The following is a 12,518-nucleotide window of genomic DNA, read 5'->3' on the forward strand; positions in this document are numbered from 1 at the left end:
AAAAAGAACTTAAAAGAATGTTTTAACAATGAAAAATAATGTCCCTTATATAGTAGGAGAAGAAAATAAGACAGTGTGAAAAAGTGTTCTTTTGTGTCAATTGAAAACAAGTTTCAAGAAACTGAAAACAAGGAATTTTTCCCGAAAGAAAAAAAAAATAACTGTTTACACTTACTTTAATATCATATTCATGGTCTCATTTCTGTCTTTACCTTGAAATGGCAGAGTACCAGTAAGCATTTCAAACTAAAACAAACAAAAAGTAACACATAATTTGCCAGAGCTTAGAATATATGATAAAATTTTTTAGGAAAACAACTGAGACTTGTAATACATGATCATCAAATGATTAAGGATCTATACGATAGGTCAAAATAGGAACAGAAAAGTAAGTCAATTAAGGAAATGCACTGCTGGTACCTCACTATATATAGCCCAACTGATAGGTGACCTGTAGCAAATGAAACCAACCAGTTTTTTTTTGTTTGTTTCAGTCCTATCTAATCTGGCTGGGTTCCCAAACCAAAGCAATTTGAAAATAGATAGACAGCATTTTCTTTTAAACCAAAGATATGCTCTTAAAGCAAACATTTAACAAAGAATGGAAAGTAAAACTAAGCAGGGAACCATTTCAAATTCATAAGTGCTTTGTACACCTGAAACTAATATTACACTCTATATTAACTAACTGGAATTTAATGTTTATTTATTTTTGAGAGAGAGAGAGAGAGAGAGAGAGAGCATGAGTGGGGGGGGGGGGTGCAGAGAGAGAGGGAGACACAGAATCCGAAGCAGGCTCCAGGCTCTGAGATGTCAGCACAGAGCCTGTCGCGGGGCTCGAACTCATGAACTGTGAGGTCGTGACCTGAGCTGAAGTTGGATGCTCAACCTACTGAGCCAGCCAGGTACCCCTGGAATTTAAATAAAACCTTAAAAAAGAAGATACACAAAAGGCCAATAAGCACATGAAAAGATGCTTAACATCATTGGTCATTAGGGAAATTAAAAAAAAGAAAGAAAGATGTAACCATTCTCATTCTCCTCACTCCAAAAAGCAATAAAAAAAGAACAAGAAAGCTACACATGTACACCAGTATCTTAAAAAAATAAGAAAGCTGTACATGGCATAAAAATAAACATTTTCCCTAAGATATTTAATTGCTATGTATATTACTAGAACATTAAATAATGGTGTAAAAAACTAGTTTTGAAAATGAAGATCATTATACTTCGATAAAAATAAAAGTTTTCATATCTCTAATATTTAAATAGTGAACTTAGATTCAGTAATGACGTTGGCTTCAGTCCTCTGCTCATTTATCTGAATTCATAACCTTAGTTAAATTATTAATTCAACCCTTTCCTATATATTGATGACTTTCAAATCTGTTCCAGCCTCAATCTCTCTCAAGTCCTAGTTCTCCCTCCCAAATCTACAGTAATGTTTCTTAACTGGATGTTGAAGAAGTAGGGGCAGGGGCCACAGAAAGAGAAAGAAGACAAAGAAAGTATGGTATATGGGGATCGTCTCTCTCAAGCTCCAGTCCTCTGCTTCCAAATTTAAAGTTATTGTTCTCTATTGGTGACCAGAGTAGCAGAGGTGGTAATGGCAAGGACAAAAAGAGGGAGCATATTATACTGGAATCCACCTCCCCCCTAAATTAAATTGCATGTTGGCTGACTGAGTAGTATTTTTAAAGGTCTCCAGATGATTCTGATCCTGTCTCCACTGTTCCCTCCTAATTTATTACCACCAAGTGTTTAACCACAAACCTGTAATAACCTATGCAACATGTTATAAATAAACTATTTCTCCACTTCCAAAACCAGCTGCCCTTTCCAGGTATGTCTTTTCTGCTGAACTATCATTCTTTTCAAACTCCCTAAAGTTAATAAATTTTAGAGGTGTTTTTATCTTTGACCTTAACCCTCTCCATCTGTGACATTAAATCAGCTATTAAGATCAGACACTTCTTCCTTTGACATATATTTAAGATTTCATCTTTTATATTCTATAATGTTACAACTATCTTGTAAGGAGACCTTGTTGGTCTCCCTACTTCCAGTTTCCTCTATTTACAATCCATTTATACAATGCTGTCAAGGCTAATCTTCTTTAAATACACTTTTCTCTAATTACTATCTTGTTAAAGAACTACAAAATCTGGGGTGTCTGGGTGGCTCGTGTCAGTTAAGCATCTGACTATTGATATTGGCTCAGGTCATGATCTCACAGTTCATGAGATCCTTGCTTGGGATTCATTCTCTCTCTCTCTCTCTCTCTCTCTCTCTGTCCCCGCCCTTTCAAAATTAATAAAGATGAAAAATTAATAAACATTAAAAAAAGAATCTACAAAAGTTTCCTACTACTCAAAGTACTGCATGCAAATGCTTATTGGCATATAGTCTCATTTCCTCCACCGTCACCCTCATTCTCTACTACTATTCTACTCAAACTAGTTCTCTAGGTCTTTGCTACTAATACGATCCTTCTTGATTTGCAGCTATTTAAATTTTTCTACCCTTCCGGGATTAATCTAAGCTCCACCTCCTCCACTTTTCCTACATCAACTTATATGATTTCTTGCCTGAATTCCTAAGGTATATTTTTGGATGGTTCATTTAGCTATTTCAACTGTTTCCCTAAACAGATTGTATGCATTCTTTGGTCACAGAAAATGTCAAAATTATATCTTCAGTTTGTTGCTACCCCACTATCCTACACAAATGTCAGGTTTATAATAGGCCCTAATATATTGAAGTGTCATATAGTATGTTATAAAGTAATAAATAGGCAAAATGGATTATCAGCAAGATGGATTATAGAAACAAATTGATTCAATAGCTATTGACTTAGTGCCCTACTTGATACTGAAAATATACTCTTAATTTATACCAAATTAGTCAGTTTGTATGCCTGCTATGCTAGGTACCATGACAGATGATAAGTAGCATGAGACATGACTGCTCTCCACAAAAAGTTTAGTCTTTCTAGGGACATGCATGAAACAATTTGACAATAAGTTTATGGTAAGGTGCTAAATTCTGTGATACCCAACTAAAATAGTATATGGTATTTTTTTAAGTTTATTATTTTTGAGAAAGAGCTGGAAAGGGGCAAAGAGAGAGAGGGAGAGAGAATTCCAGGCAGGCTCTGCACCATCAGTGTGGAGCCTGATGTGGGGTTCAAACCCATGAACTGCGATATCATGACTTGAGCTGAAATCAAGTGTCGAGCACTTAACTGACTGAGCCACCCAGGCAACCCCCCCATGTGACATTTAAACAAAGTAACCTGGGGGTGCCTGGGTGGCTCAGTCAGTTAAGCATCCGACTTTGGCTCAGGTCATGATCTCACAGTTCGTGAGTTTGAGCCCTGCATCGGGTTCTGTGCTGACAGCTCAGAGCCTGGAACCTGCTTCAGATTCTGGGTCTCTCTCTCTCTGCCCCTCCCCTGCTCATGCGCTCTCTCTCTCTCTCTCTCTCTCTCTCTTTCTGAAATAAATACACGTTAAAAAAATTAAACACAGTATTCTGAAATCTAAAATCTGGTAAGCCTTTTTCTAAGTTTCAAATTTGAATAGCTTATAAAAGAATACTACCATTTACCTTTTCATCTAGAAACTTTAAAACAAATCAGAATACCAAAATCGTAATTCTTCCTTTATAACAGCTAGCCAATCAGAAGGGTTTTTTTAAATAATCATGAATTATCAAAACTCTATTCTCACCTGACACATTCCAAAATTTAAAACAAAATTCTAAATAATATTAATTTTATATTGGCACAATTTAAAAATAACACTACTTACCATAAGTACACCATATGACCACCAATCAGCACTTTGGGAGTGGCCTCTCCTATTTACTACTTCAGGAGCCATGTACTCCACTGTACCACAAAATGAGTAAGCCTTCTTTTCTTGATCTACAGATTCCTTGCTGAGTCCAAAATCTATGATAACAATGTGACAGAAAAATATATCTGAAGATACTCAGAAAATAGAAACTACCAAAGGAAACAAAACTATGTGTTAGAACTTAAAACGATTCATGGATGGGCTATAATTACTCTTAAGAAAGCTCCGGTTAGATAAATAATGGAAAACAGCCTGTATTTCATGATACCGTTTTAAGAGCATTTAAAGATTGCTCAGTTAAATTCCATCCTCAAAATACATGTTTTCATATTTATATTAGTATATCATTCAGCAATTTTGAGAGGTCAACAATTAAATCATCAAAGCTGTCATAGTGTTCTAAGTTTTAAAATAAACTAAGACACAAGAGACACTTTTTAAAGCACTAAAAAAGCAAATTATGCTTTTGAGCTTCCATTTTTGTGTAAGGCTTTCAAAGAGCTAAAGGTACCAATATATAAAAACCAATCATTCCTATGTGCTAGCAGTGAAAATTGGAAGTTGAAATGTAAAAAGTACCATTTATAATACCACCAAAAAAAAAAAAACCTGCATGAAATCCACAGGCATAAATATACAAAGTAGATGTAAGACCTGCATGCTAAAAACTAGAAACACCTATGAAAGAAATCAAAGTAGATCTAAATAAGTGGAGAGACATATTGTATGCATGGTTTGGAAGATTCAATGTTGTTAAAGATATCAAGTCCCAAAAAACTGATCTACAGTGTCAATGAAACTTTAATAAAAGTCCCAGTAAGATTTATTTTGTAAAAACAAAAGAAAACTAAACTTAAAATTTATAAAAAAGACTCAAGAAAATAGAATAGCCAAAATAATTTTGATGAAGAAAACCAATGAAGGACTTACACAACCTCACTTCAAAACTTATGATAAAGCTACAGTAATCAAGAAAGCATGGTATTGGAGAAAGGCTACATATGTATATATCAATGCAAAAGGACAGTGCCCAAGAATAGACTAACACATACAGTTCTGCTATAATGCTTGTTTTGAAAATGCAAATTTATTCCGTGATTGATATATTAGAAAACAATTTAAGCATAACACAAATTTCAAATGGGTTTGACTTAATGTGTGGTTTATATGCAATTTTGTCTATAAGAAACACTAGGTGAGACACTATAAAACTGAACCTAGCTGGGGGTGCCTGGGTGGCTCAGTCAGTTAAGTGTCTGACTTTGGTTCAGTTTGTGATCTCAGTTGATGAGTTAGAGACCCACATAGGGCTCTCTGCTGTCAGCACAGAGCCTGCTTTAGATCCTCTGTAGCCCTCGCTCTACCCCTCACCCCATCTCAAAAATAAATACTTAAAAAAATTCACCTAGTTGAACCAAGCCAAGTAATGATAGATACATGCACATACCCAAACATCTGCCAGATTTCAGCTCATTATGTATATTATGAGCTACTCCTGCCCACCTGTAGTGTTACAATCTTCCTCCCAATTCCACATAATCTATCTTCTACCACTTCACAATAACCAACATACTGCAACCTTTCTGACAACAATTCTACAGGCAAATATCAGGATTTTTTCAAGGTAAGGTACCTTTTTATTGTAGTATTTACATATTCTTAAACATTTAGAATATGTAAAACAATGTTGTCATTTTTATCAACTTCTTTTCTTTAGTGTGCACTGGTTATATATTTGAGTGTTAAATCCCTAACCTCATTTCTCCCATAAGTCCTGTGCTTTTTATTATATGTAATTATTCACAGTGAAGTGATTTTTTAAAAGATCACACGTGCACATGTGCTGTATTAGATCTTGCTATATATTGTCAATTGATTCCTGATAAAGGTGTAAAAGCAATTCCATGAAGAAAGTTCTTAACAACAAATGGTGACAGAACAATAGGATTAATATACAAAAAAACATCCTCATACCATAAAAAATTAACTAAACATGAACCACAGAACTAAATGTAAAACATAAAACTAAAATTTTCAAAAGAATAAAAAGAAAATCTTTGTGATGTTTTGTTAGGCAATGATTTCTAAGATACAACATCAAAATATAATTCATGAAAGAAAAACGTTGATAAATGGACTTTATCAGAATCAAAGCTGCTCTTCAAAAAATACTGTTCAGAGAAGAAAAAAGAAGCTACAGACTGGAGAAAATATTTGCAAACTACATACCTGATATAGCTCTTGTATTCAGAGTATATTTAAAAACTCAAAATTCAATAATAAGAAAATAATACACATTTTTTAAATGGGAAAAATATCTGAACAGACATTTCTCCAGAAAAATAAATGCATAAAAAGATGCTCACTGTTGTTAGTTATCAGGGACATTCAAATTAAAACCCCAATGAGATACTACTACATGCCTATTAGTAGAGCTAAAATAAAAATACTGACAATACCAAGTAATGGCAAGGATGTAGATAGAGCAAGTAGAGCTCTCCTATGTTGCTGATGGGTATACAAAATGGTACAACCACTTGGAAAACAGTTTGGAGGTTTCTCACTAAGTTAACAATACACTTACCGTATAACCAAGCAATCCCACTCCTTTGGTATTTACTCAAGTGAAATAAAAATTTATATTCATATAAAACCTGCACATGAATATTTAAAGTGGCTTTATTTATCACTTTCAAACTGGAAAAAACCCAAATACCCCTTAATTGGGGATTAGACAAGCAAACCATGGTATCATCATAAAATGGAACACTATTCAGCAATAAAAAATAAACTGATACGCACAAAATATAGATTAATCTCAAATGCACTTTATTAAGTAAATGAAGTCAGACTCAAAAGGCTATTTACTATATGCCTCTGTATACATTACATTGTGGAAAAGGTGAAACTGTAGGGACAGAAAGCAGATGGATGTTTAGATAGGGTAAAAAGGAAGGTAAAAAGGACTTATGCAGAAATTGTGGAGAGTGGTAGAATTGTATTATACCTCTTTTTTATTTCAAGTTTTTATATAAATTCTAGTTAGTCAATATATATGGTAAAACTGGTTTTCGATGTAGAATTTAGTGATTCCTCACTTACATAATTTTGATGTTGGTGGTGGGAATACAACTAAATGTATTTGTCAAAGTTTGCAGAACTATAGATGAGAAAGTGATTTTTTTTAAATTAAACTTTATATTTTGAGACAATTACAAACTCACATGCAGTTATGTGAAATACAAGAGATCCTATTTACCTTTTACCCAGTTTCCCCCCCCCCATGGTAACATCTTACAAAACTTATATTAAAATATCACAGCCACAATACTGACAAGGATGTTGCCATGATACAGAATAGTTCCATCACCACAAGGATATGAAGAATGAGTTTTACTGTATGTAAATTATATCTTAATTCTATAAGTGATAAAAAAAAAGTTGTAGCCCTACATTGCTCTTAAAATAAAATACCAACATTAATAATTTTATCATCCCTCAAAACTAATTTTCTAACCATGTTTAATATTTTCATTTAAAATTCATTTATCCTTGTATAATAACTTGAATGAATTATGATTTTTAACATAATAAATTTTTTCAATGTACTATTATTAGTTTCTTTCTCTACATTTTGAGACTTTTAAACTCTTGCACATTCCATTTCAAAGATGAAATATAATAAAAGCTAATCTTCAAGGTCAGTTCAGCTGAATATAACAACATACCTTGCAGAGAAGAACACTGGTTTCTTTGGCCATTCCACAGAGGAGGAGAAAGGGAAGAGAATTTTCTTATCCTCCATTACCTTTCAGAGATTTATACCACTCCATAGAGGTCCTCTGCTGTTTTTTTTTTTTTTTCTGACAAAACTGACATTTAACACTAGAATTTGCTCAGCAATCAATTGACAAAAAAAAAAAAAAACTTCTATGATAATAAGACTTAGCTACAAGATTAAATAAAACATATGTTAATTAGTGATTTCTCCAACCCACTATTTTAAAAACAAAATGCAGAGTTCAGCTACAAAAAGGCTCCTTTTGGGGAAGGAGGGCGGTATATCTTTGTAACCTTAAATGAGTCTATGATTTTAAAATTTAAAAGCCTGCCTAGAAAACAATAATAAGTATTTACTATGAGTAAAAGTAATCTCAGTGACTAATTTGCAGATAACCATAAAAATTATTAAAACTATTTTAGTGTATACATTTTCTCTTAAATATCTAGTTCAAGTACTGTGTGATATAAATTTCTGACACTGTCTATTTTTTCTCCATTCTCTTTATATAAATTACCCTACATTATGTCCCTCAGAAAACACATTATAGCAACTACAGAGAGTTCAAATCAATTGTGTGTTCAATTTATGGTTTTTAGTGGGATATTATGAGTAAATATTATTTTCTAAACCAGGCAACTCATATTACATGGTTAATTTTATATAGACTATAAGGTGGGGTGTTCCAAAAAAGTAAGACATAAAAACAATATAAATAATATATTGACATGTATGCAGATATTTTCAGGGTACTTATTCTCATTCTACCAATCTTATTTTATACAATCATAATCTTGGTATGAAGTCAATTAGGCTCAAAGCATAGTCATACCAATGAACCTCTCTATAGTCCACTGCCATTCCAGCTAACCTGTTAAACATTAAGTGTATTCTTTACATCTAGAGGATTTTTAAAGTAGACAGGTCAAAAGAAAGATATTGCCTGTCTCTGGTACTTTTGACTGTAGTATTCAAAATGGGAGGAAGAAGATAGGAAAAGTAAGAGGAAAAGGAGAGGAAGACGGAAGAAAGACACACAAAAATTAAAAAAGAAAGGAAGAAAAAGAGAAGGAAATAATAAAAAAGAAAATAAATTAAAGGAAATAATGAAAAAACATTATTAGAATATTTACTATGAATGGTCACACTTTAACCAACCTGATTGGGATGTTCTGAGGTTAAATTCATAAATTTATTACTCATTTAAAAACTCTGAATTAGGCTATAATTATAAAATAGTGTCAATTACCTAATATTCATTATTGTATATTTCTTCAAAGAAATTTTTATGGCACCTTGAGGAAAATAGATTGAATTGTGCATATATATATATTTTAACAATTAAATCTAATATGTGCATATATACATATTTTTAACAATTGAATCTATTTTCCTTAAGATGTCATAAAGACTTCTTTGAAGACATATACAATAATGAATGCATATATATGTGCATATATATATATACATATATATATAACATTTTCTTCCTGTTACAAGCCTTCTGTCCCTTGTTTATAAGTTAACATTTATTCTAACTATTCATTCCTCCTCAGCCAGTTTAAGTCCAAAATCTATAAAAGAAAAATTCACATTACAAGACTAAATATAAAATATAAATATAAAACAATTTGACATCATTATTCTCTTACTGGAGAATATAGGTAGGGTTTATTCTAATTTTTTCCCACCTCCTTTCTTCATTCCTTACAAAACAATTATACTGTAGTTTTTAAATGAAAATAATTAAATTCTAACCAAATTTGCAACAAAAACTTGAATGCTACAAAAATTATATAATACATAAAATCTCAAAACTCTATTATTCTGTCTTCCTATTTTTTTTTCCTTTTCCTCTTTCAATCCCTTTAAATCTACTTTGTATCTTCTAAATATGAAAAAGAGAATCAGGCTATGAATTAAAAAGATTTACTAAACTTTATTTGAGCTTGGTCACATTTTCTTGAGCTTTCAAGTTAACAGCTTTATACTTTATTTTTACATTGAAGCAGTATACTTAGGAATTTAAAGCAACTTACCTTTAAAGTGTACTGGTCCAAAATTCTCTGTAAAGACCACATCTTCATTTTATTTCTGTTTTAATATTCTGATAATTAAATAAAGATTTTACTATCTATTTATAACAATTAGCCTTTCGAGATTGACTCACTCAGCATAATACCCTTGAGTCCATCCAAGTTGTTGCATATATCAAGAGTTCTTTCCTTTTTACTGATGGGTAGTACTCCATTGTATGGATGTATCAGTTTGTTTATCCATTCATTCTCTGAAGGACATTTGGGACATTTCCAGTCTGGGGCTATTACAAATAGAGCTGCTATGAAAATTCGTGTATAGGTTTTTATGTGCACATAAGTTTTTATTTCTCTAGGATAAATGTCCAGAATGGGTACTGTGTGGTTGTATTTATATCATATTCTCAACATAACAAAACTAGAGTTGTAGAATAAATAAGTGATACCAGAAGTGAGAGTAGGAGGAGGGAAGAGATAACTGTAAATAGGAAGCACAAGAGAGTTCTTTTGCAATTGTAGAACAATTTTGCATATTCATTATAGTGGTGGTAATAAAATATATATGTGATAAAAATGTCATAGAATTATACACAAACAAAAAAATACATGCATGCAAAAACTAGTGAAATCCAAGTAAAGTATATGGTCCAGTGAGTTGTACTCTATCAATTAATTTCCAGGGTTTAATAAAGCACTGCAGTTTCATAAGATGTCACCATTGGGGAAAGCTGAGTGACGGGTACACAGGTCCTCTCAGTACTATTTTTGCAACTTACTAAGAGTCTACAATTATTTGAAAATAAAAGTTTTTTTAAAATGGTATAATAGATATAATTTATGCCTAATAATCCTGTAAGGATTTAGCACCTTGTCTTATAGTAAACCCTCAATATTCAAAATAAGGAAAAATAAAACCTGTTTTCACAAATAAAGAAAAAAAGGAACTTCCGATTCTGAAATACTTGGTTTAAAAGTTTATAATCCACTACACTTGAAACGTGATAACTACTTATGATAAATCTTATAGTCGAGATTAGCTAAAATAATCTTTTTACCTAGCATGCCAAATGTCATTTGAAAATTAGGATAGTGACTCTATTGTATAAATTTTTGGTATTACAATTAGAACATATTGAGAGCTACCTTATCTACTTTTTAAATGAATTTTAGTTCACTAAAGAGATGAATAAAATACAAATTAAGTAAAAGAAAAAAGAAAACAGGCTTAGTCAGATATATATTAAATAAAATTATAAAATAGAGTAAAATAAGAAAATCTGCATACCTGTTAACTTGATATGTCCTATTTCATCAAGCAAAATGCTGTAAATCAAAATTCACATTCAACAAGATGGAATCAAATATTTTTATATTTTCATTTACATAAAAATCATCATAAACTTAAAAATGGTATCTATTTGATTTACTGGAAAATATTTAAATGATTAACTTAAAATCAATGAGTATCTCGGTGCGCCTGGATGATTCAGTCAGTTAAAGCATCTGGCTTCGTCTCAGGTCATGATCTCAAGGCTCATGAGTTCGAGTCCTGCATCATGCTCTGTGCTGACAGCTCAGAGCCTGGAGCCTGCTTGGGATTTTGTGTCTCCTTCTATCTTTCCCGTCCCCACGCTCACTCTCTCTCTCTTTCTCCTCTCACTCTCTCAAAAATAAATAAAAATTTAAAAAATTTTAAAAATCAATGGGTACCTCATAAAGATTACTTGTTATAAATAAGTTTCATATAATTGCATAATTCATATATATTTTCACATAATTTTTAAAACAAAACACTTAGTGGAGAAAACTGTAATTATAGAAATACTGGTGACAGGGATTCATAAGGAGAATATAGCCTTACTTTTCTGGTTTCAGGTCTCTATATACAATTCCTAATTGGTGCAGATGATCCAAAGCAAGTGCCAGTTCTGCAAGGTAGAATTTCACATCTTCCTCTGTAAACAGAACCTAGAATGCAATAATTTACCATTTGGTCCTTTCTTCAATATTGAATTTTAAAAATTTACTTCTTTAAAAATGAATAAACAGACAAATCTAGGTTAATTAAAAAAAATAAGAGAAGTAGTTAGATGAAATTAACTCTTTAAGAATCCTCTCTTTAATACTGTTTTAATGCAAATCTTCCTAAAACATATAATGGAGTTTATATATCTTCTACATTGAATGTACTCTGCAGGATTTACCTTTTTGTAACACTTTAGTGTCATAATGCAATTATTAATTTTAGTACTCTGCTACAATGTAGTCATATTCTCAGGATTTTTGAAGTTTATAGGATATTTTGGTGTACATTGGTAATTCCACTATTTCTACATTTTCTCTTTCACTGTCTACTATCACTTCTCAGGAATTTCACTATTAACAGCTCTAACTAACCCAAAGTTTCTAGTATACCAAAACAAGATGTTAAATGAGTAACTCTTACATTAAACACAGTTCTAAACCCAGTGTCTAACCTAAAGAGTAGATCTAGGCCCATTCTGCTAGTAAAGTACTTGGGTTTAATGACATTTTATTCCTCATTTTGTGCCTGGGAATAAAGCTGCTATGGTAAAGTGAAAAGAGCACTGGAATTAGAATCAGATTAGCAGTGTAATGTTTGACATGTTACTTAGCCCTCTAGGCTTTAGTTTCTAAAGCTGTAAAATAAGGATAATAACACTTGCTATATCTACCTAACAAGGTTATTTTAAAAGCCATATTAGGGGGCTTGTGTGGCTCATTCAGTTAAGCGTCTGACTTCAGCTCAGGTCATGATCTCACAGCTTGTGGGTTCAAGCCCCATGTCGGGCTCTGTGCTGACAGCTCAGAGCCTGGAGC

At 32.2% G+C, this 12,518-nt stretch overlaps 1 protein-coding gene across 1 annotated transcript in view; it reads right to left on the reverse strand.

Moving 5' to 3' along the window:
• Positions 1 to 12,518, reverse strand: part of RPS6KA6 (ribosomal protein S6 kinase A6) — a 176,109-nt gene that overhangs the window by 61,946 nt on the left and 101,645 nt on the right. Inside the window, exons 7-10 of the mRNA XM_043569575.1 lie at positions 11,539 to 11,645; positions 10,963 to 11,000; positions 3,813 to 3,955; positions 176 to 246 (exon numbers count right to left, since the gene is read on the reverse strand). Of these exons, the coding sequence (XP_043425510.1) occupies positions 176 to 246; positions 3,813 to 3,955; positions 10,963 to 11,000; positions 11,539 to 11,645 (359 nt within the window). The remainder of the gene's footprint in view (positions 1 to 175; positions 247 to 3,812; positions 3,956 to 10,962; positions 11,001 to 11,538; positions 11,646 to 12,518) is intronic.

Source organism: Prionailurus bengalensis, chromosome X, assembly GCF_016509475.1.
Source record: "Prionailurus bengalensis isolate Pbe53 chromosome X, Fcat_Pben_1.1_paternal_pri, whole genome shotgun sequence".
In the NCBI taxonomy this organism is placed as follows: Eukaryota; Metazoa; Chordata; class Mammalia; order Carnivora; family Felidae; genus Prionailurus; species Prionailurus bengalensis.